At 39.6% G+C, this 27,111-nt stretch overlaps 2 protein-coding genes across 3 annotated transcripts in view; one reads left to right on the top strand and one right to left on the bottom strand.

Moving 5' to 3' along the window:
- ACTA2 (actin alpha 2, smooth muscle) overlaps positions 1-2,093 on the bottom strand; it is a 50,380-nt gene extending 48,287 nt beyond the window's left edge. The window contains exon 1 of one of the 2 annotated variants that reach the window (XM_065893746.1): positions 1,367-2,093. The gene's annotated coding sequence lies outside the window, so the exon portion shown is untranslated. Of the gene's footprint in view, positions 1-1,311 lie in introns of both variants that reach the window. The other variant, XM_065893745.1, reaches the window with a different exon arrangement.
- FAS (Fas cell surface death receptor) lies at positions 1,013-26,792 on the top strand. The gene is made up of 9 exons (XM_065893902.1): positions 1,013-1,172; positions 1,215-1,462; positions 13,767-13,929; positions 20,073-20,210; positions 21,266-21,374; positions 23,085-23,143; positions 23,288-23,374; positions 24,575-24,636; positions 26,439-26,792. Exons 1-9 carry the CDS (start codon positions 1,013-1,015, stop codon positions 26,790-26,792), a joined length of 1,380 nt encoding a protein of 459 aa, XP_065749974.1.
- Positions 26,793-27,111: the final 319 nt, after the last annotated feature.

The raw sequence follows: 27,111 nt of genomic DNA, 5'->3' as shown, positions 1-27,111 counted from the left end.
TCTTTTTGTGTCTGTTTTGGGCTGGGAACTGTAGGAACCGGACTGGCCAGCCAGGGTCTTCTTCACAGCACTATCAATCTGCAGGGAGATGAGCAGAGACAGGTAAATCCATATCTACAAGACTGGGCCATGAGGGCAGTGCAAAACACCAGGTGAGTGAAAGCATTTAGGAGGGTGACCTCACCCAGACTTGGGAGCCTGGAGAGGCTACCAGAAGAAAATGTCCACAGAGAGGGAGTCTGATGGATGAGGAATGAGCCAGGCAAAGGGAGGGAAAGGAGAGTGTTCCTAATGGGATACAGCCATCTGGGAAGGAAGAAGAGTACCTGAGTGAGGGTGTAAAGCTTAGTGAAGGATGCCGAGGAAATACCGCTTCACTGGTGCCCAGCCTAGGAACTACTTTCAGAGTCATGCTCCTTGATGATGTCATTATACAAACTTCCTTCTGTAAAATTCTTGCAGAACTGGCTAAACAGATCAACTTTTCCAAAACAATAGTGACTTCGAGCTGTTAACCAAAGCACTAAAGTACTACTTTTTTTTTTTTTTTTTAAGAAAATTCGCCAGGAAATAATGAGTAACAAAAGAGGGGAAGTAATTGTGAACTTCTAACACAGCTGGAGCTGTGTGATTTGTCTTGGGAGTTAGCTTTGTACTCCTCTTGAGAAATAAAAGGTAAGGGGTCCGTCCTCTTCGGAATCCCCATAGCACAATATCTGAAACTTTTCGTTCGGTAACTCTCACTACATACACTAGTCCGGGGACTCCTGTGAGCCTCTCAGGTCACCACCACAACACGTGGAGCTGAGGGAAGACTGGGTCTTTTCTGAGAATCCCAGCCGTTAGCCGAGGCTTCTGCACGGAGGCAGAATGTCTGCGCTCTGCACCCCAGTCCTCCCCAGCCTTCCCAGTTTAAACTGCGGAAGAGTTTAGAAAGGACATCAAGCCCGCTCTCAAGATCCTCACCTGAGCTAGGCATGCCAGCCGACTGCGGAAACGCCCGCAACGGGGAATGCCCGTTTGTGTAACAAATCCCCACTCCCGGCTCTACAACCCCGTCACCCCCCCACCCCGCCCCATGCGCGCGCAGGCTGAATCGACGGCGCCCTCCCCCACCCAGGCGTTCCGCAGCAAAGCTTCCTCCTCCAACCCCGGCTCCCCCCCGCCCCCGGGCCCGGGGACCTTTCTTTAAGTCTTTTCGGGTCTCTCAGAAGAGACACGCGGGTGCTCGGAGACGCTGCTGGAGAAAGAGAAAAGCGCTACCGGAGTAACTGTGCGTGAGCGCCCCGGGGCGGGTCCCGGCGGGAACACTCTCTCAGGCTGGCTGGAGCGCGGGGAGGAGCCCGGCGGGGCTGTCACTTCTCACGGGGTGTGTGACCCGCTCGGGTGCCAGTTGGAGAGGCTCCTTCACTTTGGCGATTGCTCCACAGCCATGTCCGAGATCTGGGTTCTCTGGCCACTGGTGAGTCTTCTCCTGTCCGGGCGGGAGCCTCTCCCAGCTCGGCCACTGGGCGGGCGCGGTGCGGGCGGGCGCTGGACTAGCTCCGGGGGCGGCAGGGGGATGCGCGCGTGGGCGGCGGGCTTGTCCGGCCTCTGACAGGCTGGCTCACCAGGGCTGCCAGGACTTTCCCTGAGGGCGGGATCTCAGGAAACCGGGGAACTCGTTTTTTCTTGGGGCTGGATATAGAGCGGTAAGCCCGCGGGGCAGGCGGAACAGCTCCGGGTGCTCCCCGGGGACGCTGTCCGCGGCCCAGAGAGGGGTGGGCGCGAGGGGCGGGCCGGGGCGTGCGAGATTTGAGGGTCGCTGGAGGGACCGGAGACTGGAGGGGATCTTCTGGACAAGTCCTTACAAGTCACGCCGAAGCACCGCTGCTGTGCTGGTGGATGTGCGCGCCGCGGGGCGGTGAGAACCTGCACTCCCTGCACTGGTAATACAGGTTTTCCGGCAGTTCCCAACTTTAGGGAATAAATCAGCCCCGAGGCGGTGGTTAAACCTGAGGCTTTGGACTGCACCGTTTCTTTCTTGAAAAAGTTATCTTGGGGCTGAATGCGCCTTAAGAGACTTGTTTACCTTCTTATCGCTACACAGAAAAAGAAACTGTTTTGTTTCCCTTCCGGTAATCCCTCTCCTTAAGACCGTGAGTCACTATCTCAGGTTTGGTCTTTTTTTTTTTTTAATTTTCTTCTCTCCATTTTCTTTCTTTTATCTTTCATTGCTCGCTGAACTCCGGGGCGGTAGGGAACCTGGGCCTCACTGCTCAGGCGGTGGTACCTGCTGCCACCGCGCACGCGCTGGGGAGCCTGTACTTGGCCTAAAAGCCTAAGCAGCGGCCACCTCTTTTGGAGAGTCCCTACCTCAGCAATGCCAGCTTGGTGATGGCTGATCGAAGACACTTGGCCTCCAGAGGTTCATGTGAGTTCCGAATTCTCTGAAAGCCAACGGATTCTTACTTTGTTGGTCCCCATCAAAGTGCCAGGCACAGTGATCAGAATGTCTACGAATGTGATCTCAGTTCATTCGCAGCTGCGCAGTAAGGAAGATGTCCTCATCTCCATTTTACAGATGGCGAAATGGGGTTCAGAAAGCTGAAGTAATTAGACCGAGTCCAAACAGTAAGCGGCAGGGCTGGGATTTAATTTAGATCCAGTTCCAAAGCCCGGGCGGTTCGTTGATTGCACCTGATGTCCAGATGACACCAAGAGTTGAAAGGAAAAAAGCATTGATGTCTGGAACAATCTTATGATTGGAAAAAAAAAAATTTCCCTGATCCTTTCAGAAATAATGTACAATATTTGGGCTCCTTTAGAAATTTTCTTCGAGAAAATTTAGGATTCAAAATTGAGAAACCATTTATACAACCTCAGATCACACTCTTCTCTTCCTTATCATTAACCACTGCCTTATTGCAGTGTTAGTTGCTTTGACAATCTCTTAGCTCTTGGAATAACGATACTAATAAGTGTAGCAAAATTATCAAGGCCCAGAGCTATGCTTAACTTTTATACTATAGCATCTTTACCAGAGGTGCATGTTTAAAGCACCAAGGAAACTGCTTTTCTGAAAGAATGCACACACATTCATACACACACATATGTGCATATATATATACACACATTTATTTATATGTACATGTTATAATATCTATAATATATATTAAACATAATTTTCTTATTACTGTTATATATGATATATGGCCTAAAAAATTAGGCCATAATCATTGTTTGCATTTGGTAGTATATCCTCTATTTCTCTTTTCTAATATGACTCTTAAATTTAGTTACACAGAATGCTGCCCTGTCCCCATCACTGGCACAATATCACGCCTCCATTCGTAAAGAAGTTTCCACACCATTATGTCACCTTGTGTGTCTCCAGAAAATGCTTGCTTTTATGACTTCGCACTTAGTAGGGCTTTATTTACTAGTGTGCAAATAAATTAAATGGGGGCGCGAGTGCTAATTACATGGAACGCAGAAGCAAATTTGGTTTAATCATGTCAGTGGGCTGGGAGTGGATGGGAGGGAGCGGCCATATTTTCTCTTTTCCTCTTTCTTCCTCTAGTCCTCTTGTCTCTAGCGCAACCTATGGTCAGCAAATATCCCATCCTTTACCTCTTTGCTTCTCTTCCCTTCCTTCTTCCCTCTTGGAGTTAGTTTTCTCTCCCCTAGTTTCTGGGTGTCATTTCCATGGGACCTATGATAAGTAAGTTTGAAAGCCCCAAACAATTCACAAGTGTCTAAAGGATACAGAAAAAGGGGCAAACTTACTTTAGGAATTTGTGTGAGAAATAGCTGTGAGGACTGCTACTGCTTCTTTTAATAGCACATAGTCCTGATAGGTTTTGTCTTGTACTGTTTAGGTCTATGGTTAGGCATTACTAGATTAGCCATTTTCCTCTCCTTTATTTCTTAGAACACTTCTCAAAATTATGGTCGAGGACGAGGAGAGGGCCGCTGAAAAAGAAGTCGGTATATTTATAAGTAATCATACAGAAGAGTTTCAGGGACAAAATAAAGGACAGTTGTTTAGTTTATAATTTAATAATTTTTCTTAAACCAGCCTAAGAGACATGAAATAGGTTGCAATGTGTTTCTGTTTATTGTTGTTTTTAACAGGTTTTCTTTAAATCATAAAAAACTTGAAAATTCTTACCAATAAAATAAATTATGAAATGTAATTTAAAACATTAACAACCAGGATGGAAAAACAGAAATTTATAAAAGATGGCAAGATTGGAAAGGAAAAATGAAATTGATATATGGAAATCTTTGGGTCCTTCATGACTAGCTACAATTGGGTGAATGAAAAATCTTCTATTGTCTGTCTCCATAATACAGTTACCACCCTTGGTGGCAAAATTAGAGTTTAATTTAGAAAAAGCAATTTTTATTCTTGCATTGAGTTTAGAGAAGGCAAAAGGTGAAAGACAAAGAGGACTCAGGATTTGGATGTTGTCTCTAAGTAAGTTTCTTTGGGACACTAAACAAGTAATTTACTTCTAAATAGTTCTTAATGGTGGAAATGTCAGTAGTTCAAAGGAATCTCTCTGAAGGCTACCACAACTGCCAAGGACAGAGTAATCATTTTCTAAGAGATGGTCAAAAACCTGAATAAGGAAATCCCCCACTTGAAAACCCCTAGTGAGTTAAGTGCCTTTTGGTGAATTATCTTAGGTTCCAAAAGTCCCTTAAATGAGCACATGTTTTGTAATAGGTACTAAAGACTTATTGACTTATGATGAAAAATAATAAGTAATAATGTAAAGATAATAACATATATAGCTTATTACCAAAAAAATATTTGTAGGACCATTGTAAGTCCCTTAATGGATAGTATTGTATTCTTTTTGCTATGTGTGTGTATCTATTCACAATAGTGGGAAAGCAGCATTTAACTACCTAATAAGTCCTTTCATTTTCTGGAAGACCCTTGCTTTCAAATGAAAGAAATAAAATAAATAAATAAATAAACAAAATGAAATAAAATAATGTATCTTTAGCTTTTTATGTAGTTGGACTCCTAACACCAATTAACTATCTTCCATTCAGTCTTAAACAGGAACAAATAATTCAAAAGTACTTGCCTACTTTCATAATATTTTCTTTGAAGTGAGACTATGAGTTGTAAGGCCCAAATTAGAAAGTTGATCATTGTAAGATTGTTAACTTCACCTTCCTCAGAAGGAAATGGGCTAGTTCTCCTCTTTGATCACAGCTCCCTTTCTGATTTGGAATGAGCTTTTGTGCAACCAAGCCATCCCCATCTTTGGGCAGTTAGAAACAGCAGCCATTGCTCTCTTGGACACCTGGCCCAAGATCCACTAAGTGCGGGATGATAGTGACTTTCGTATGAAATTGTACATTTTGAGTAAGGCCAATCTTGTAAGTTAGCAAATCTGACTACAAATTCAATCGTCAGATGTACTCAGCCCAGCAAGGCAAGCAAGCCTACCGTAGGTAGGTTTTGTTAAGCTGTGAACTGGGATAAACTTGGAAAATTAGAATAAGCTTTGCTTCGGAGTCATTAACGTCAGTCTGTCCTACAGTCAAGTGATGCAGCATTCTGGATTTAGTCACCTCTGTGTTCTGGGAGGCCATAAAAATATAAGATGTGAGAAACATCAACACTTTTGATTTCTGAGGTCAGAGATCTTAGAAAAAAGAGAGGGGAGACAGAGAGAGAAAATGAACTCAGAACATGTGGTGTAAGGCTCTTGCCCCTTGCTGAGGATTGAGCTATGGTTTTTAGCCATCCTCACAAAAGGATCCTTGTTCCTAATGGACTGTTTTTTCACATGGATGTCTGTATGGATTTAGGCCTGATTTCAAAAATTGGGCTTACAATGCCCAATGTTTTGTCTACCCTTCACATTATTGACACATACAGTATGTATGTATGCAGGTATATGTTTTTAGTATTAGCTGCCACCACTTAAATGTTGGAAGATTTTGGTTTCTCTTGAAAAATGGAAGATCTGGACCCACATGCCACCTGACCCCCACTCCCCTGGGTCAAATGGCTGCCCCTTTGGTCCACGTGCACCTCTCCATTTGACCAGCCCCTCCTACACTTTGTTGTCTGTTCCACCTGGATGCTTTACTCCTGTGATAGCCCTGGGACCCCTCTGGGCATTTAAGCACTCTAGGGTTCTAGTTTAGGACTTGGTAGCCCTCCCATCACCCATTTCCTCCACCAAAGATGACTTCTTTTCTTTTCGGGCTTATTTTTAGAAGGGTCATTATTTCTCCATGAAAAGTCAAATTCTGATTTGCAAGTGCAGAGCACAGATGCTGTTACTCTGTAACACTCTTATCTTCTCACATGTAAATGTAGTTGCCTGCTAACCTCAAATTGTGCTTCCTCCAGTTGGTCTTCAGCTGGGAGGAGCATCAAAATAACCACCAGGGTTATTAAATATTAAGTAACAGGGTTGAACATAATCATAAGGAGACCCCATTCTCAGAGATCCAGATTCTTTAGGTCTGTGTTGGGACCTAAGCATTTTTAAAATTTTTAATCCATCACTACATGATTCTAATGTCTTTCAGGGTTTTGAAAATGATTTTTCTAACTCTAGCACTAAACTCAAAATCTAATCCCAGACGAAATTCTCTGGGTTTCCTCATTTTGTTTTATTTATGGCTTGATTCAGTCAGGGGTCTAACCAGTCACGTACTCCCACTGCCTCAACTATCTCTGTCCCGGTCTTCCCAAGAAACTAACCTTAAGAAAGAATGAAAACATTACTGGAATAAGATTACCTTGTGTAATTTTATTTACTCATTTTGAAAAAAGTAAGAATGAATGGAATCTTCACTTATCTCTTTAATATAGAAAATTTTCTTTTATTTGTTTTTATTTCAGTTTTTCAATAATGCACCTACTACAAAATGTCATTACTATTTCCTTACCCTTTACACAAATATATTCGAGATGCATTATACAGTTGGAAATGGTGAACTATTAATGGTCTTTTTAGAATTCCTTTTTCCTAAAGTATTGATAAGTAATTAAAAGTCTAAAGAGCGAATGACCAGAACTAGCCTGTTGTTCCAGTTGTGTCCTGGACAGTAGGGGACAGTGAGATTTCAACCCCCTAGTGGGGCCTGTAAGACTGGGAAGAAGTTCAGGTTCCTAGGGGCCCCTGATGATTCCGGTTCTGAAGACTGTTTGCAATCTCTTGTCTATTTAGTTCAGTGATAGTTCAAGATGGGAAATCCTAGTGCTCAGCTATGAGGAATTCCCAAGTGTGTATGCACCACTGACCTCCCTCAAATCCAGAATCTGAGGGAATTAAGAGATGGTGGTTTGGGCCTGTATTCATTTCCCATGGCTGCCATAACACAGCACCACAGACTGGGTGGCTTAAACAACAGAAATTTATTTTCTCTCAGTTCTGGAGGATAGAAGGAGCCTAGACCCTGAGGTAATGATCTCTTCCTTGCCTCTCTCCTTGGCTTGTCAATGGCCTTCTCCCTGTGTCTTCACGTCATCTTCCCCTTGTCTGTGCCTGTGTCCAAGTTTCTTCTTACAAAGGACCCCAGTCATATCGGATTAAGGTGCACCCAAGGACCTCATTTTAACTAATTTCCTCTTTAAAGACCCTATCTCCAAACATGGTGACATTCTGGGCTACTTGGGGTTAGGACTTCACCATAGGAATATGGATGTGAGGGAGATACAATTCAGCCCATAGGAGTCTGAATCTCTCGAGCTAGCTGTGTGACATGGACCAGTCACCCCACCACCAGTTTGAGGCATAGCTTCTCCTATAAGATGAAGGGCTTGGGTTGGGTCATCTCTCAAACTCTTCACCATGATTACTGGAGAGCTTGTAGTCAGCTTGAATATTTATAATCAGCCTGAAGTGTGTGCTCAGTACTGAAAAATCTCGCTGACTGTTCCAGAGATGTCTACTTATTCTTGCTGCCATTTTTCACCACCAGACACCTTTTTTTTTTTTCCTCTGCTTTTTAAAATTCTTTTCCTGTTTGCTTTGAACTTCACTAAGAACAGAAAAAAAAAAGTGATTTTTTAAACTTCCTTTTCAAACCCTAGCTCATCTCTTAGGGCCAATTGCCGCACTGCTTCTTTGAAGTAATGCTAATGGGATTCTCAGTTTCTTCCAGTAGTTTGTTTAATTCAGTCACTGCAATGTTACTCTATTTGTAATTGCCATATTAAATCTTGGGTGTTTATGATTCCTGGGAAAGTGTGGAGAGCTTGTCAAAGTGAAGTGGTATACCTCAAGGGTGGTCATCAGTTTCTGGGTCTGGCCATTCCTGCTCCATTCCTGCTTTGTTTCTTCTATGTAGTAACCAGGTTGGCTATGAAAAGTGATTCATCACTGATGCAGATAATTAATAAAAATCCAGCTGTTCTCTCAGTTTCTCATCATCTGATACAAGGGACAAAGTCTCACGTCACCCTGTTTCTGAGAGTTTCAAATGGAGCAAATGCAAAGATTGGAGGCTAGGAAGACTTCTGATTCCTATTTGTGCATTGCACATCCCCCCCCTGCAAGGGACTCACAGTGGGTACGATGGCACCCAGGCTGGAGGAAGGGAAACCTAAACTCCCCTTCCTTTCAAGCTGCAGACCAGGGCTGGGAAGTTTCACCTTCCCTGCCAGCCAGAACCCCAACCTGGACAGTCCTGCTACAGTTTTCCCAGACTAGAGGGCAGGGGACTGACTTCTGGGTTCCAGGAAGTTCCTGCCAGACTGCCTCCACCTTCAACATGCATTTGCTTTGAAGGTTCATTGTATAATTAACACATAGGCGTGTTGCGAACAATTGTCTGAAAACAAATTGAGTTGTTTGTGTGCCTACGTGGAGAAAGCAACTAGGAAAGTAATTTGTAAACCTGAAACAGCCCAGAGGCGTTTGGGCCAGAGTTGTCGAGTCCTCCCTTGGCCAGTCCTAACTGTGGGTTATTGGACGAATCATTTCATATACTCTGTGCTCAGCTTCCTCGGCTATAAAATAAGGCCGTAATAATTCCTCATGTGTAGATTTATTGCGATGACCACGAGGTGATGTATGTGAATAAACTTTGTAAAAAGCTAGGCAAATGTCTAGGGTTTGGTTTCCTGACTTAACATTTTCACAAACAATTCAGAAGGAGAGAGAGGAGCACATTTTCTGATTTGCAGAAAATATTAAAATCCTGTAGATAATGAAAGATGCAAGGAGATCCATTTTTAAAATCTGTATTGAAGCTGAGCAGATGCTCATATGGTCCCTTTCTGCTTTGACGTTCCAGGATTCTATGAGATTGCAGCGTCTATGGTTATGATTGGCTGTGTGATCCCACTGTGGCTTCAGTGGTCAACATGTTAATTACCAGTGTGATTCAGGAGACATTTACCTTTAACTCTCTTAATAGCTAGCTGCTAATAATGCTTTTGCTGATGTCCTCAGGTATGTCCCCATTTGGGCTAAGCCAAGTTCCTCTGGGTGTGACCTGCCTGGAAAGCCCTTCCCAGCTAGTCATCCACTTGCAACAAGTCACTGCCCAAATATCTTCTTATTCCATGGCCTTCCCAGACCACTCTTCCTAAAACATCACTACCTCACCCTTCAAACTCTCCATGCCCCCAAGCTTGCTTTATTCCTTTAAACAGCACTCATTCCTCCTTGACGTATTGCTTATTTCTTTGTTTCTTTATCATTTCCCTCCATGTGATACTTAACATTATGTGTCGACATGACTGGACCATGGCACCCAGATATTTGCTCAAACATTATTCTGGATGTTTCTGCGACAGTTTTGCTTGTTTGTTTGTTTTGGTTGATTCGTACGTTTAAATTGGTAAACTTTGAGTAAGTTAGATACCCTCTGTAAGTGAGTGGGCCTCATTCAGTCAGTTGAATGCCTTAATAGAATGAAGACTGAGATTCCCTAAGGAAGAAGGAGTTCTGCCAGACTGCCTTTGGACTTGAGCTGCAGCTCTTCCCTGACTCCTCAGCATACTGGCCTACCCCATCAGCAGAATTTGGACTTGCCAAGCCTTTACAGTTGTGTGAGCCAATTCCTTAAAATAAATCAATCTCTCTCTCTTCACACACACACACACACACACACACACACGTGTGTGCGCACACACACAAGCACTATTGGTCCTGTTTCTCTCAAGAACCCTGACTAATACAGTACACTTCATTTACATATAAACTCTGAGAGCTAAGTCTTTATCTGTTTACTGCTCTGTTCTTGGATGTCTGTCTGGCACATAGTAGGTACTCAACAAAGTATTTACTCATTTAAATAATTGATTAATGTGTTAGCTAATATTATTCCCAGCGGAATATAAAATTGAGGTCTCTCTGACTTTTTAGTCTTTGTCATGATGGAAATTTTAAATTAATTTTATTCCTTTTTTTCCCATTTGGTTATCATTTGCCTTAGTTTATCCACTTTTCACATCTTTGATTTAACTGATTTTCTGGCCTTTTCAGCTTTTTTGAAAAAAAATTTTTTTGAGCATTCTGATCACTTAGTTCTTTGTGGGTTTCCTGCCTTGTCACAGTTAAAAACACCCCAGTTTCTGCCTGGAAAGTTTGGGTTAAATCTTTGCATACTACCAACTTGAGCTAATGCAAAAACGTAAAAAAACACAAGCTGTGTGGAACACTGCTTACATAATATCTTGTAAGAGTTAGAACATGCTCTTTAGACCCATCTTTCTTTTTTTATCCTTGACATAATTCTTTGATGCTGAACTAAGTAGGAAATGTTTCCAGAAATTCAGCTCTGTGAAGCAGGTGTGATCAAATATGAGATGAGTTTGGCGCTGGTATCTGCTCCATGGCCAGTGATGTTTATGTCTTTCACTGTTCTACTCCAAGATTCACATTTCTCAAATTCTGAATGTATTTTTGGACAGTGGGTTTTGATTTCCAGTCAAAAACTTCAAAACTAAAGCAAACTTAGAAAGTACATTTCTTTTAGACATCTCCAGAACGTTTAGTATACGCCCAGTTTTTTTTAGAAATAACACTAAGGTAACAATTCATAAATGTTACATTACATAAATGTTAAGCACTCTCTGAGTGCTTGATCATTTAAACCAGGAATTGTGGACCTGCTTGTAATATTGTCACATGGCTGCTGGATGAAATTAGCTTACCAAGGAAAAGATGGGACCTATAGCTGTGGGGGACACACACACACACACACACACACTATTGGGTATCAACTTTGAGCACCTTTGACTTGTCAATTTTGGCTACCCAATTTTGACTCAGATCTCTTTGAGTTTAAATCTGTGTCATTTTCTTCAGTTTCTGGTGAGAAACCAGAATTGAAAGAGAAGGAGAGCAAGTAACATCTCACTGTTAACTCCCTCTTCCCAGCCACAGGGGTGGCTGATAACAGAAAGGAGTTGCTTCTACTCAGTTTGGTTGTTTAGATTCTGTTTTCCATTATCTCTTGCAAAAAGGACTTACTGATTTCTTCTAGCTACAGAGATCTTTACATTTGTTTGAGAATTTTCATGTGCTGGCAATGTCTGGAATGTTACATGGTTAGTATATTTAATTTCTGACTGTCAAATAGAACAAAGTTTGTTATAGAATAAGGATCCTAAAAGGTGAATGACTTTCATTTGAAAGCCCTTCCCATCTTAGCAGTTAACCCTTTGGTGTGATTTCAATCACATTATTATTTCCTAAAGTGCCCAATTCAGTTACTGTTCATTAGCTATCAATGCTCTGATCTAGAAGAGGGACTGATATTAACAGGATGACAGGATGACCTTCTGTAGAAAAGGTAAGAAGTGGGGAACTGTCATCTTGAAAAGAGAAATTGATACTAATAAATACTTTTTGTTCAAAGCTGCTTTAGAAGCAGATCATAGATTCAAATGTGTTTTAAAAAGTAAGAGTCATGCAAATATAACGTTAAAAAATCCCCCAATGATTAATACATTACAAATAATATGCCCATGTGCAAATCTGCTTTTGGAAACTTAACATTCATTTTCGATTATAATCAATGTTACTTGTCTCTGTGTTCACAGGACCTGGCACATAGAAGGTGCTAGTGAAATGTCTGTTGGGTTGAAAAGGTAGTGGTTTGATAGTGAAGCCAGTACATTTAGGCATAATTCCTCTGATCTGTTTACCATTCCCAATTATTCTTTACATAGAATTGTTCATATAGAGAAAGTAAGCTGTATTTTATCGTGAGTTGGGTGTAGGGGAAAAAACACTATAATAAGAGTGAGGAGACTCAGACAAGTCCTAGCTCTCTACCTTTTGCTCATGAGTGACCCTGGATAAGTCAGGTATTTTCTTGATATTTTGGTGTGATATACCCTCCTGGAGTCTGGATGTTAGAAATGTATTTTTCAATACATCAATACATCCATCGCAGGAGGAAAAGATGGCAACCGCATCTCCTTCGTCCCTCCTTCCTTGGAGGTCCCGCGGTATCTTGTGACTTAGAAGGGAGGCAGGCTTTGGTGACAAAGGGGGAAGGGCTAAAAGGGAAGATGTGGGGACTCCTGTGGCAGTGATTTATACGTGAAGAATATTTAGTTCCCTTGACCCAGAAGATGCCATAAAGTAAGAAGAAAAAAAGTATACCATAAAAACTATGAAAAATGACCTTGAGGGAAAACTCCTCAGAACCGGTAGTTTAAAATTTTTTGATGCTTAGAAATGAATTTACATATTCCACACAAGATGAGAAATTATTTGTATTTGTGTTTAGAGGGACAAACAATAAATGTTTAGAAAACCTGAGAAAGGAATCAAACAGACATTACCTCCAAACGTTTCCATACATTTTAGGGGCTCATTTTTCTAAGGAACTCAAGCCAACTAAGATGAATTTGACACAGTGTCACTTGGACCTATGGGTTTTGTCTCCAGAAAAAAGGAACAAATAATAAATTAAAGATTGGTTCTCTATTAAGAGAAGTTCATTTTTCCTGAATAAAAGTGAAGAAAATCCTGTTGGAAGGATTTATTGTATGGTTAGATAACCAGGAAGGAGTTCATCAAAACTGTAGATTCTATTGCTATATATAAAAAAGGAAGAAACAGAACATGCTGTAAGCTAAGTACCAGGTTTGGGAGAAATTATCACTATTTATCCTCACAATAACCTTTCAAGACAGAAAGTACTGTTGTCACTTACAGATCAGGAAACTGAGTATCAGTGAGGCCCTTTAACTTGCCCAAAGTCAGTGTTGGCAGCAGAGCTGGGATTCAAACCACAGTCGTTTTGAAATTTCATGTTTTTTCCTACTCTGCTATGTTGTCCCTCACTGGAACTTAATAATAATAATAATAATAATAATAATAATAATAATACTGCTTACCAGCCACCTATTTATTATGTGTGAGGAATTGTGCTAAGAACTTGAAGTGCATTATTTTATTTAATCATCACAGCAAACCTATGAAGAAGAGATTATTTCCGCCTTATAGATAACAAAACAGAGACGTGGAGAATTTAAGTGACTTTCCCCTCAATCATAGGGCTGATAAGTGGGAGCCGTGACTTTTGAGCCCAGAGCTGTGGCTCCTACCATCCGTGATGCTGTTTCTCGGGTAGTTTGGAGAACCCGAGGTCTGGACTGTCATGCAATTGATCTGCTCCTTTTTTTGGAGATGAGTCAGTGGAAGGATGGAGCCCACGTTGATTTTGCCTGTGCACGGCAAATAAAATACAGCCATTTGGGGCGGCTTACACCTGTTTACCAAGTTGCTTAGTTCAGAAATCAGTAAAAGTCTCTTCATGTTTTTCATTTACAGATATTTACCTCCATTGCTGGACCATTGTCTAAAGGTGATAATGCCCATGTGGCTGACAGCAACTCTGAGATGCTGAAATTGAGTAAGAATATTACTAAAAGGGAGAGCTGCAATGAAGGCCTGTATCGTGAGCACGAATTTTGTTGTCAGCCGTGTCCTCCTGGTATGTTATACAAAAAAAATCTAGCGATCAGAATGAAAATCAGGGTGAGGAGTAGCGTATAAGAATAATGAAGAGAGTGTTTTTGTAGCGTTTAGTTCTCCTGCATTATGGCCTGACTGGGAAGGAAAAAAATATGGCATTATTTTCCAAAGACCAGCTTATGTCATCTTTATCACACTGGTTTGATGTGAGAATAAGTAAATATAATTTATAAATGACATGTACCTCAGAAATGAGAGGATTTATTTATTTAGCTCCATTTTTCAATAGCAAAAGCAGAATAATTTGTGGATATTAAAACTTAGCACGTCAGACTGGTGAGAATATATCATAATAATTGTGGAGCTCTGAAAACAAGGGACTTCTATCCTTAAGAGATGTCTTAACACTTCCCTTTGATCAGAAAGTCTCTGAGAAAGCTGTTTGTCCTAGCACTGAAGCCTGCAAAATACATTTGCATTTTACAGCCAAATAACTAGGTAAGCTAGGAAAGCAACGGAGAAAAACCAACCATTTTTTAAAATCAGCATTTTTGAAATGAAAACCAATTTCAGATTGGAAATCCTTCAAACTAGCAAATTGGAAGCTAAGCAAAAAGCAATTGGGCAGACTTTTTTTTCAACATGGAGTAGAGTTGACTACTATTTTATACAGATATGGATCTCCCAGTTGCATTGTGAAGGAAAACAGGAAGATAAAGGAAAACAACACACGGGCATATGCGATAGATTAATAGAACCATAAAGGACGGTGGTAAGTTTCATGTTTGGCTTTCCAGGCCTCCAGCACTCTAGCTGCTAAACAGGCACGGGCCCTGTTTATAAAAAGATTCTAACAGTCCATCTTGGCCTTCTCTCCAGGTTTTAATAACCCTTATGGAAAATCTCTCATAATCTAACCCATTTACATTTAAGCGTATTCACATTTTCTCTTCTCCAAATGAGAATGAAGAATGGCTTTCTGGCTTTTTTGTAACTTGCTAAACACCATCATTTTTCCTGTGAATTGAGACCTTTACTCCTATTTTTAAAACCTAAAATGCAAATTAAAATGAAGCTAATAAGCTTTGAATATCAAACTGTTAAGGACTTTGTTTGCTTTTTGTTTGTTTGTTTTGCTTTGTTTTATTTTCGTTTTAGAAGTGATCTCAGTCCTGGTGAGTTTGCTTGTGAGATAACTCTCATATGTCATTCTTGGAATGTAAACTGTTAAAAAACCTTTTAAGAAGGAAATTTGGATATGTGGATCAAAACTTTGAAAATACACTGACACAGTAACAGGTTTAGAGAAAAATGTCTTAAGAAAATAGTCAAAAATAAAAGAAAATATTGTATGCATGACATTTCACTATGATACCCAATGATGTAAGATTAAGTAAATTTTGGAGTATTCAAAGACTGGAATATTATGTATCAATCAAAGTCATGTTTTCTGATATATTTCTGATATAAGCCTCAATGTATATAAATTCCCTTAAGAGATTTCTAACTGATCTGCTGGCTGGATTAACTAATTCTCTCTGCTCCATCTCTAAAAGATCCTGGATGGTGTCCAATATATACTAAACACTCTTTCCACTTCTATTCCTTTTTTTTTTTAATTTTAAGCTTATCAGTATTCAGATTGCTTCCAAATTTGTTTATGCTCATTGGTGTTGTGATATTAATATGTAATTTAATTAAATATTATATAAACCAATATAAGAATACACAGAAAAAACAGATTTTATTTCTATGAAAATTATTTTGAATGCTTTGGAGAATTTCAGTAAAGTTGGGTTACTAAAACAAATGTTAATGTATTAGGTGGAGGCAAAATACATGGAAAAATCACAAAAATGTTAAAGCCTTTCATACAGATTATTGGTGTCTTTAAGTTTTCTTTCCATCAAAGAGAAAGGAAGAAAGAAAAGAAAGAAGGAGGAGAAAAGAAAGAAAGAAAGGGAGAAAGGAAATCAGGGACTTCCCTGGTAGTCGACTGGTTAAGAATCCGCCTTCCAATGCAGAGGACTTGGGTTCGATCCCTGGTTGGGGAATTAAGATCCCACATGCCACGGGGCAACTAAGCCCGCATGCCGCAACTACTGAGCCCACGCACCTCAACTAGAGAGTCCGTGTGCTGCAAACTACAGAGCCTGTGCACTACAACGAAGATCCCATGTGCTGCAACTGAGACCCAACGCAGCCAAAGATAAATAGATAAATAAAATAAAGATGAAGTCAGATTTTGCCCCCAAAAAAGAAAAAAGGAAATCATAGGTGATGCATTTTGGATGTGACTTAAGTGAGAAAGACTGTAGAATTCTAATAACTTGTTTCTACATCACAAGAGTGGCAAATCATTATATAGTTATATTTTATAAATTGAAATATTGACAGTATTTTTTTCAATGATCCCTTACGTGAACTGACATTTTTAATCAAAAAAGTCCTCATCACATCACCATATCCAATAAGAAGGATTCTATGGTACACTGCCTACATTATATATATATGTATATATATATAACATTATGTATATATATATAACATTATATATATATGTATATATATATATATATATATATATATACACAGACACACACACACACAGATATGTGCACACACACACATATACTCACATGTATATATGTGTGTCTTTATATGCATAGGAATGCACCAAAATGAAAACAGTATCTCAGAGCAGTTGACATATAGGTGTTTTTTACACTTTCCTAAATTTTCCAAATTTCCTACTATGAGCATATGTACTATTATACTCAGAAACAAATATATTTTAAAATATTATTTTCAAGAAAACAACTACTTTTTAAATATTTTGATAAATTTAGGTTGTATACATTGGAGAAAAGAAAGAACTTGTGATATTGTATCCCTGTCATGCTGTAGGCATTGTGCCAGGCACCTTCTGCAAGGTAATTCATTAAAGAGGCCAATTCATTTAGAAAGCAGTATAATTCCACTGACAAGCAATTAAAGTTGTACTTTGGCTTGGTTTTCTTAAACATACTGCTGCAATGGTATAGAACCCTTATGCACTGTATTTAAATTTGGTTCTGAGTTTCCACAATGTATTTTTTTTTCTATTGACCTATCATTGCCTTTGTTTACTAAAATATTGTATATGTTTAAATTTCATAATTTGTTTATGTAGTATTTTGTTTTATCAAAAAGAATGCTATGAAATCATTAAGAAAGTCATGTTCCCAGGAGAGGCAGCTTACATTATTTTTGCTGTTCATGCACATACAGCAGATGAAACTTTAGACTTAAACTGCCCACCAACTCTGGGAAACATCCTGGAAGGTATTGCTGGACACTTCTGCTAACATCCCATTGGCTGGGACTTAGTCACATGGCCATGCAAAGGAGGCTGGGAGATGTAGTCTTGACTCAGGGCAGCCATGTCCCCTGGTAAATATCCTGTTCCTATGGGAGAAGGGAAAATGGATATTGGGTGACAATCAGGGATCTCTGCCACATTGACTAATCCTTTACAAAGTCCTAAATTAGGGAGAACGTAAAGACATTGTAATGTGTTGAACTGTGTACTAATCACCATTTGCAGTTAGGTTTTTGGCATCCAGAGTGGGCATACCAAGTAAATAATTCCTCCATAGAGTGATCCCAGGAAGGCAAATGGGGAAGCTTTGACTTCAGAGAGAGAGTTATGGGACAGTGTTAAAAAGGAAAAGGCAAAGCAAGTGAAGAACCATGTCCCAGGGCACACATTCTCCAGTGCAGCAGATAAGCCACAGGGACTGTGAGATGAAGGCAGAGAAACAGGACAGAGCCCCTGACCTCAGGGAGCTTCCAGTCTTGGAATGTAAACTCCTACACTTTACCAGCTGTGGTAACACTTCAAAAGTTTTGTCTTTGTTTGTAACATGGTAGCTGAAATCTTTACCAAGCAGATACTGAATAATGTTTAATAGCTCAAGTTCTGGCATCAAACCCTGCTTTCAAATCCTCCATCTGACACTTAGAGGATGACCAACATATTTTGGTTTGCCTGAGACGTCCCCAATTTTAGCACTAAAAGTCCCACATCCTGGGCAAACAGGGATGGTTGGTCCTCCTAGCTATTAACAAGCTTCATGTCCTTTGGCAAGTCACTGGACTTCTTTGAGTCTGGCTCTTTAACTGTAAAATGGACATAATAATAGTTCTGACCTTTTATGATTGTTGTGAACATTAAATGGAAATGTGTTAATAGTGTTTAGCAGAGTCCTTGGCTTAATAAGTGTTAATATTATCATTTATTATTACCATTATAAGAATTGTTATGGATCTGATGGGTGCACATACATTTTACTTGCATTCTTCTGGATGGAAACTACATGCTGTACTGGAAAAAGTGAAATTGAGTATTTGTGTTGGTTTTATAACATATTGCTCATGAATGGCAAGGAGCTACTGTTACTGAGGAATTTTCTTTTCAAATTTAATATAGATCTCCAGTGTTCCTTCTTTCACCTTCTCTGTATACTAATTTTTCTTGTTGTTGTTCTACTAATCTTTTGTTGTTGTTGTCATGGGATCTAAAATGAGAATATTTTCTGAACAGTCATGTAGAGTAATTGTCTGAAATGTTACAATAAATTTTCTTTTAAAAGGCAAAAAAAAAAAAGAATGCTATGAGGTTATTAAGAAAGTCATGTACCTGGGGAAAGAGCATAAATTATTTTTGCTGTACATGCGAGGCGGGCAGATTAGATTTTGCCTATTCTTTTAAATTAGTTATAACATAATAATTACAGTCACTAGTCAGGCTTTTCTCTTAGATTTCCCTTTAAATTTTCTGTCTCTTTCATTTTCATTCTCTATTCACTTGCCCTAAACTAGCTTTCCCCACAGCACTTATCACCACTTGCCGTCTTGTATTTATTTGTTCATTGCCTGCTTCTACCTTGACAATGTGAAGCCTTTGGTGACCAGGCTTTGTCTTATTTCCTGCAGTATCTCCAGCTCCTAGAAAGTGCCTGGCACACAACAGGTATTTAATAAACACTTCTTAAATAAATGAATTTTCCAGAAGGCATTGTTGTATAATGCTTACTAATAGAAATCCAATGACTCATTTTATTTTTAAAGTAAATAAAAGTAAATGCGAATATGATTTAAACTTTTGCGTATTAAGATAGCAAACCTGGTAATAAATTTTGTTGTAAATATGTTCATGCCTGCACATCATAATGTATTCTGTCGCTTAACGGCAAAGGAATAGAAAGAAAGGGGAGTGAAAAGGGAACTGTGAGCAGTTACTAGGCAGGTCCTGTGCAGTAATGTTAGCCATGCAAGAGAAGTATGATTATCTCCATCATATGCATGAAGAAGTTAGGCTTAGAGAGATTAAGCACTTATTTTTGTTTGTTTTCTTTTGTTTGGCTGTGTCGGGTCTTAGTTGAGGCACATGGGATCTTTTGTTGCAGTGCACTGACTTCTCTCTAGTTGTGGCACATGGGCTCAGTAGTTGCAGCACAAAGGCTCTGTAGTTGCGGCATGCAGGCTTAGTTGCCTTACTGCATGTGGGATCTTAGTTCCCTGACCAGGGATCGAACCTGCATCCCCTGCATTGGAAGGTGGATTCTCAACCACTGGGTCACCAGGGAAGTCCCAGGTTAAGCACTTTGTTAAAGATATTGTTGCTATTAAATATTTGACCAAAGTCTTTAGAACTTTAAATGTTCTCTTCCTTAAACAATACTGTCCTTGTCAGGATTTGTGGACTTTGGAAAGTAAAATAAGTCAGAGAAACAAGAAGTAACTAGGTAACCTCAGTGGCCAGTGGCAGTCATCTCTACCATGAATATATACCTAGCAACCTTCTTTTCTCCTCCCCCCAAAGTTGGTAAAGGCGTCTCTTCTAGTGCTTTTTTGGTCATTCTAACCTCTGTTTTATATGCTCCTGTTTTTAATCATCCTATTTCTGTAGGCATATTCCTTAGTGACTCTTTTAGCTTTTGTCTTGGGAGAAATTCTGTCTCTTGCCACGATTTTTACAACAACTTTCTCCCCTACTATATTTATATTTCATTAGCTTAGCCCCTCCACTCCTGTTTTATTATCATCCCTTCAGACTTCCCTTGCTGTTGCATGACTACCTTGCGTTTAAACACTTGCTCCGTTTTTTTTCTTGGGCAGGCAAACGGAAAAATGATGATTGCAAAATTGATGGAGGTGAACCAGAATGTGTACTCTGTGCAGAGGGGGAGGAGTACACAGACAAGAACCATCATTCTTATAACTGCAGAAGATGTAGAGTTTGTGATGGAGAACACGGTAAGTGTCTTAATAAACAATCGAAAGGGACCAATCATGGTACTGTATGTATCACCATGTATAATACAGTCTGAAATTGGGACCTATTCTGGCACTATGTCAGCATACAGGAGGGACAGGATGGGCCTGGCTGGGGTGAAGCAGGACCAGGTACTGAGTGACATTTATGAGTCAAGTCTAGGCAATTCTCCCAGATGTAGGAGAATGACTAAACGTAAACATGGTGAACAGGGTCCATGAGCTCCAATCAAAACTGCGGGGACGTTTTTTTCCTGCTTTGATTTATGCTTGTATAATGGCTTTTGTTCTTAGCCAGAAAGAGCTCAGACTCCTTCAGATACAAGGACAGAGGAACCCAAGAGGTGGGTGGTTTGCTCCCCCTTCTTTGGGGATCTGGTTTGTCCTGATACTTCCAATTGGGGACCTGAATTTTCATGGATATCCCAATCTATCTTGAGGGTTCAGATTAAAATAAAACGGAAGTATTCCCAGTTTTGTTAGACATCAAGAACTCTCTGGATGTAAAGCTTTTCTTCTCCCTATTTAGGCTCTAAAGCAGTGTTTCTCAACCCTAGCTGTACATTAGAATCAAACAGGAAGCTCCGAAAAATACCAACACCTAGCTCCCGTCTCAGAGCAATAAAATCAGAATCTCTAAGTGAGGGTTTTGGCATTGGTCTGATTGAGTAGGTCTGGGCAGGGCCTGACACTCTGCATTTCTAACAAGCTCCCAGGTGATGCTGATGTTGCTGGTCTCTAAGCCGTACTTGGAGTAGCCAGGCTCTAGATGAGAAAAAGGGAGCCATTTAAGTACAGGTGGGGTTGTCTAGGTTGCTGGATTGTCTGTCTACTTAAAACTCTGCTAAATGATTTCAACTCTTTCAACCTGGGGTTGCGTATTTGGCATTTAAATGCTAGTTGTGTTACTAAAGGTGTGATGGTGTGACTGCTAACAAGCGCTGGAACTCAAAAATCCATGCAGCTCCTGCCCATCCTTTTCATTGTCCATTTATAACTAGCTGCTCTAATTAATAGTCTGCAAATTGTTTTTCTAGGCCTAGAAGTGGAAGAAAACTGTACCCGGACCCAGAATACCAAGTGCAGATGTAAACCAAACTTTTTTTGTAACATATCTCTGTGCGAACACTGTAACCCTTGTACTACGTAAGTTTTAGTCTTTCTCTGGTTAAAACACTAGGTATATCTTGGGAGAGAATGATTTCCTAAAGGGAAGCCTCCAAGCAACTAGATAACCATTTCTTCACCCAAACATCCTATATCTAAACATTTATTGAACACCTCCTATGTGCTTGATACTGTGCTGGCTGCTCAAGCCAACGATATGAGCAGACACGGGCCAGGCTTTGAAGGTCTAAGGCTAGAGGCAGAGAGTGTCAAGAAAAGCAGTGGTTATTGTGTTCACACCACGTGGCAAGAAGAGACTTGTACTCAGAGTGTTGAATTATATAGGAAAAGCTTTCAACTCTGCCTGGGGAGATGGGTAAAGATATGACACATGGCTTGAGTCTTGAAGGAAAGAAAGAGCCTTACCAGGTGTACACGGATGGAAGGGACATTCCAGGCAGGGGAACAGCCACTGCAAAGAGATAAAAGGAAGCTCTGGAGAACAGACAACCTGGCTGGAGTGTAGGAAAGACTGAGAAGGAGCCAGGATCAGATCATGAAAGACCTGTCTTTCATGCTAAAAGAGCTTGGTTTTGACCCAAAGATAGAACACCTGATTATAGATTTCACTTTTCTTCTGATTAATTGGGTGATTTTGAGCAAATCACTTAACCTCTCTGAGCTTCAGTTTCCTCATTCATAGATGCAGATAATATTCATTTGTCTTATCAACCTAATTTCTGTGAAGATCAGACTGGGTAATATGTGTTGTAAAAACAGCTTTCGCTTTGTAAGATGTTGTTTTGTATAAATATTAATATTTAGGATTATATTCATGTGCCTCTCCTTAAACTTGTAATTCACCTTGGGAAATTTTTAGGAGTTCACTTAGTAGACTTGAAAAGCAGAGACACAATGCCTTATGTCTCTTATTTACTAGAAAGTGTTAAATTATGTGCAGTTAACCTTTCTAGCCTAAGTGTCTGAGAGTACGGTCATGGTGACAGTGTAAGTGGGGATCGGGAGGGGAACTAATGTAGTAAAATAATGATAATAATAATTCTAAATACCTCATAATCTTGATTTAATTTTCTTTTCACAGTAACCCTTTGAGGCAAGTAATATTATCTCCTTGTTATTGATGAGAAAACAGGCTCATGGTGGTTAAGTGACTTGCCTAAGCTCACCTAGTTAAGTAATAGGCAGAGCCAGGTTATAATTCAGACAATTGGTCAGTGTTTGGCTGTCTGAAGAAAATCCCACAGGAACCTCTTGAGTGCTGTAATCACGACTTGATGCTAAAATGGGTAACCTTTAAGGACCACCTAGGTAGACTCCCTAAGCAGCAGCCTGGGCAGTGGCTATTGTCTGGCCATTTTATTGTTCTATGGGACAGTTTGGAAATTGTTTTTGGAAATTTATGATTTTAAGAGCACAGTTTATGACCAAATTAAACTTTATTTTTGTGTCTATTTCATCCTTTTTCTTCTATGTTGATGTTTTTAATACCTTCTTTTACCTCAAGGCATTTTAAACCATAGTCATTCTTTGGGATATTTTTCATCTAAACAACCAAATTATGTTATGAATTTGCACCAGTGTAGATGCTAATTTAGAAATATTTGAGGGAATATGTTTGCCAAAAATGCGAAAATGAATAAAATGGCCCTGGATTTATAGTGTGTCATTGAAAACGATCAAGGAATCAGTCCACCAGGCTTTCTGAATTCCCTCTGTATTTTTTTCTAGGTGTGAACATGGAATCATTGAGAAATGCACACCAACCAGCAACACCAAATGCAGAGAAGGTAATTATTTCTTTTTATGATTATATTCTCCTTTCTTCCAACCCCACTGTAAAATATGAAGAAAAGCCAATCCAAAACTTTTGATTCTTTGAGAGTACTTCGTTTTAATCTTAAAAATTGCTTACTTTCATTTACCATGTCCAGTGTTCCAATCTACAGGATCCAGATCTAACTTACACATTTTATGGGCCACCCTGATCCTCATTCCAATATCTGCACTGATATACAGGGGTAAGTTCTTACTTTGTTCAAACTGTAGATTGAAGTAACTTGGGAAGTAGTTGTTCACAAGAATTCCCTCCTGTCTCCTACCTACCAGGAGAAAGAAAGCTCCTACCAGGTAGGCAGCTCTGGTATGGTGTTAAATTCCTGTTTCTAAATGCACCCCTGAGAGCTGGTAAGAACAGATGATGTTATCTCTCAGCTACTGTTTTTGAGCAACCATTCTGGGGCACTGATTGGGTGTTCCCACCCTCCCCATGAACAAGGGTATTTGTATTTAGGCAGTAGCTGAGTTGGCCAAGAATCGGAAGTGGTCGTTCAGTCTACATTGAGATCATCCCATACACAAAGAGAATTCAAGGAGCGAAGGCATTGCAGGGGATACTTGATAAATTCACCCCTGTCTGTGCCTCCTTTCTCTTGTCCAGACTCCATGCATTTTGATTATTTCTCCACCTTAACTTAAAATACTGTGGCAATACCTTTTATGCGAGGGTTACTTAGTAAAGTCAGCACGTAAACCAAAATTGGCTATACTTATAGTTACTCTAGAAAAATCCCTTTAGATCATTCATACAACACATGGTGGTGCCAACTTTCAATAACTCTGAAACATCCAAGTTTTCTTTTTCTGTTGGAACAAATCACTGTTTCTCCAGGTCAGCTGAAGATAAAGAGATTGCCTTGCCATTAGAGATCGTTTAACTAAAAATATAAACACTTAAATTGTGCTTGGAGACTTCTAGGTTTCTTTCTTCCACCTCATACTGACTTCAAGGCATACACTTATTGAGTATATATATTTGAATTATTTGTGAGTGTGTGTACTTGAGTTTTGGGGCATTAAATGTCACTTCATGGCAAACTGATGTCGACTTTCCATAGCCTATGGCTTCTGTGCCCAGCTTCAAGCCAGAGAGAGGGAGTGGTGATGGCCATACAATAAGTCAAAAGCCAGCTTCAGGCTAGGCCAGTGTGTGGTAACTGGATGGCTCCATTAAGGTGTGGCATATCTCTAGACCACTTGACTCGGTGGGATGGAATTTTCAAAATCAGGACGAATCTGCCTCTGTGGTGCTCGGTTGCTTTAAATTTCAATGAATGAGTTTCTCCTTTCTTCTCACACTTCTCTTAGTATGAGAGTATATTCTCACATGCTTCCTACAAGGCTGAGACCTGAGTCTGATAGAAATTTCTTGGATCTTTCAGAGGTGAAAAGACGGCGCAGGAATAGAAAGAATGGTCACCAGAAATCTATAGCCTCAAATACTGTAAGTGCTGAAACATGCATCAGCTTTCTTAAAAAAATAGAGAAGGTAGTTCTTCAGCTTTTTACCTTTACTTTTTTAAAAACAAACATTTATGATGCCTGTGTGTGCATGGGTTAGAGGGGCATCAAAAATGAATTAAGATATGGTTCCCAGTTGATAAGAAGCTTCTATACAAATAACAAGAATTAATTCTTAGTAATAAATTCTCACTTACACAAAGGGAGTTGAGAAAAGGATGTGGCCAAGCTTCCATGTTCCATGTTGGTATTATCCTGAAGAGAAATGCAGAGAGACATCCTTTACCAGAGCAGGGATTCCGTATCCAAGTCCAGGCACAGAGATAACACTTAAAGCCATTGTAAAGGTACAACTCAGCTCTCTCCAGACACTTGTTACCTTATCTGTCACCATATCTTTTTACAACATGGAATCAAAAAGCATTTCAAATAGCAAAAGAGGGAGTTCCCTGGTAGCCTAGTGGCTTTCACTGCCATGGCCAGGACTCAATCCCTGGTTGGGGGACTGAGATCCCACAAGCCACACACAGAGCGGCAAAAAAAAAGAACCCACACACACATATAGCAAAAGATACACTGGGGAGAGTAACCAGTTCACTTGATGAATAACGATTTTCTCATTTGGGGCCAGTGAGGCTTAGGGTTCTTTAAATCAATATGGTACAAAATCATTTCAACTTAAACTATGTTGTCGTGTCAAAAATTAGAATAGTTACAGTAAAGAAAATTTTAGAATGATTATGGTTATTATGTCTATTTTCATGAGTCTATATAAAGAATAATCTCAGCACATTCCACAAATTACTTAGGTTCCTTGCCTCCGTTAAAAAAAAAAAAAAAAAAAAAAAGCCAATATTCCTTAGTTTCTGGTTAGGCTGGAAACTTTCAAAATAAAAATTTGAATGGTGAAAGAATCCTCCTTAGTCACTTAGTCTAAATTTATACATTTAGAGTATTTTATTACGTTTAGAGTATTCTATTACATTTAGAGTATTCTAAATATATTTTGTCTTTCTCCTTCCCTCCATTTTTTTTCTCCCCAGGAAATGATGCCAGTGAATTTCACAGGTAAAACTTTTATCTTTTTATTTCATCGAGTTGGCTTCCTTAGGAGTCACAGGCTAATCTTAGAGTTAAATAATTTTGTGAATTTCAGTAACATATAGTGGGGGTCTTGCCGTTTCTTGAGGTTCCAGTTCTTCCTGCTCATCAAAAAGGGTTTATTAAGCAGTTTGTTTAAATGTATAACCAATACTCAGGTAACATAAGTTGCTGTATTCTGAAGGCTTAATTTTCCTTCACAAGCAGTTAGGTGTAGTACAGAACTCCTGCCTACGTTGACTCGGAGGCTAATCTGAATTGTAGACTCAGTTATTATTGGTGTATCCTAGTTCCGAAACAACATTCATGATTCTGTTCTGCTCTGTTCTTTGACCTGTGAGTCAGTGATAAGATGGTCATATAAACTCTTGGCCAGCCTTTTAGATGTGTGGGTCATTGATCATCAAATCCATACGGACGTTAGAGGTGATCTTTTCCAGCCCTCTTACTTTATAGATGAGAAAAGAAGGCACAGAGATGTTATGTATCTTGCCCAGGTAATAGAGCAAATTACTGGGGACACAGGAGGAGTTGGGATTAGAACCCAAGGTTGTTTCTGTTTTTGATTTTCCCTAACTGGCTCTTTAGATCTCTAGGACTTGCCCATATTCTTAAGTACTGTAAGAGGAGAAATAAACATGGTTTTCAGAGGTGGGAATTTTGTTTAGAAAAACAAATTTTCAGAGACTATTCTCTATTTTTTCAGACATTGACTTGGGAAAACATATCATTAGTATTGCTGAACAAATGAAAATAACTGAAGTTAAAGAATTTGTTCGGAAGAATGGTATGGAGGAAACTAAAATAGATGAGATCAAGCACGACAATCCCCAAGATACAGCTGAACAGAAAGTCCAACTGCTCCGTAATTGGTATCAAAGTCATGGGAAGAAAGATGCATATTGCACTTTGATTAAAAGTCTCAGAAAAGCCAAACTTCATGCTCTTGCAGAGAAAATTCAAGATATAGTCCAGAAGGACATTACTAGTGAACATGAAAATGCAGACTTGCAAAATGAAAATGAAAGCTTGGCTTAAAGTGAAAAACAACTAACTCAGTTCTAAGAATCTACTAAAGAAAGATTAATGTTCGAATAAGTTCTGGGTAGCTGCAAGCTATAAATATTGCTTGGCTTTTTTTTTTTACTGGGTGTGTTTTCTTTTTTCATTTATTAGATTTGTAGAGCTAATATATTTACAGGCTTTGAGCATCTCATGGTTCTGCCTTCAAGGATGTTTAAAATCTAGCTGGGAAGACGGACACAGTTAAGAGTAAATACAGGGGCACGTTAAGTATGCAAAAAAGAACGTATGCAAAGGACAAAAGATTTCAGATCATGTTCAAGTATCTAACACA

The sequence above is a fragment of the Phocoena phocoena genome, chromosome 16 (genome assembly GCF_963924675.1).
Source record: "Phocoena phocoena chromosome 16, mPhoPho1.1, whole genome shotgun sequence".
NCBI lineage: Eukaryota > Metazoa > Chordata > Mammalia > Artiodactyla > Phocoenidae > Phocoena > Phocoena phocoena.
This window is presented reverse-complemented; position numbering and strand designations above follow the sequence as displayed.

Bases quoted from the DNA above. Each gene is read 5' to 3' on its own strand.
- FAS (XM_065893902.1), top strand. From the start codon at position 1,013: ATGCCCGTTTGTGTAACAAATCCCCACTCCCGGCTCTACAACCCCGTC. The intron at 13,930-20,072 runs GTATGTTATACA...TTTCTTGGGCAG, and splicing joins TTGTCAGCCGTGTCCTCCTG to GCAAACGGAAAAATGATGAT. The intron at 21,375-23,084 runs GTAAGTTTTAGT...ATTTTTTTCTAG, and splicing joins CACTGTAACCCTTGTACTAC to GTGTGAACATGGAATCATTG.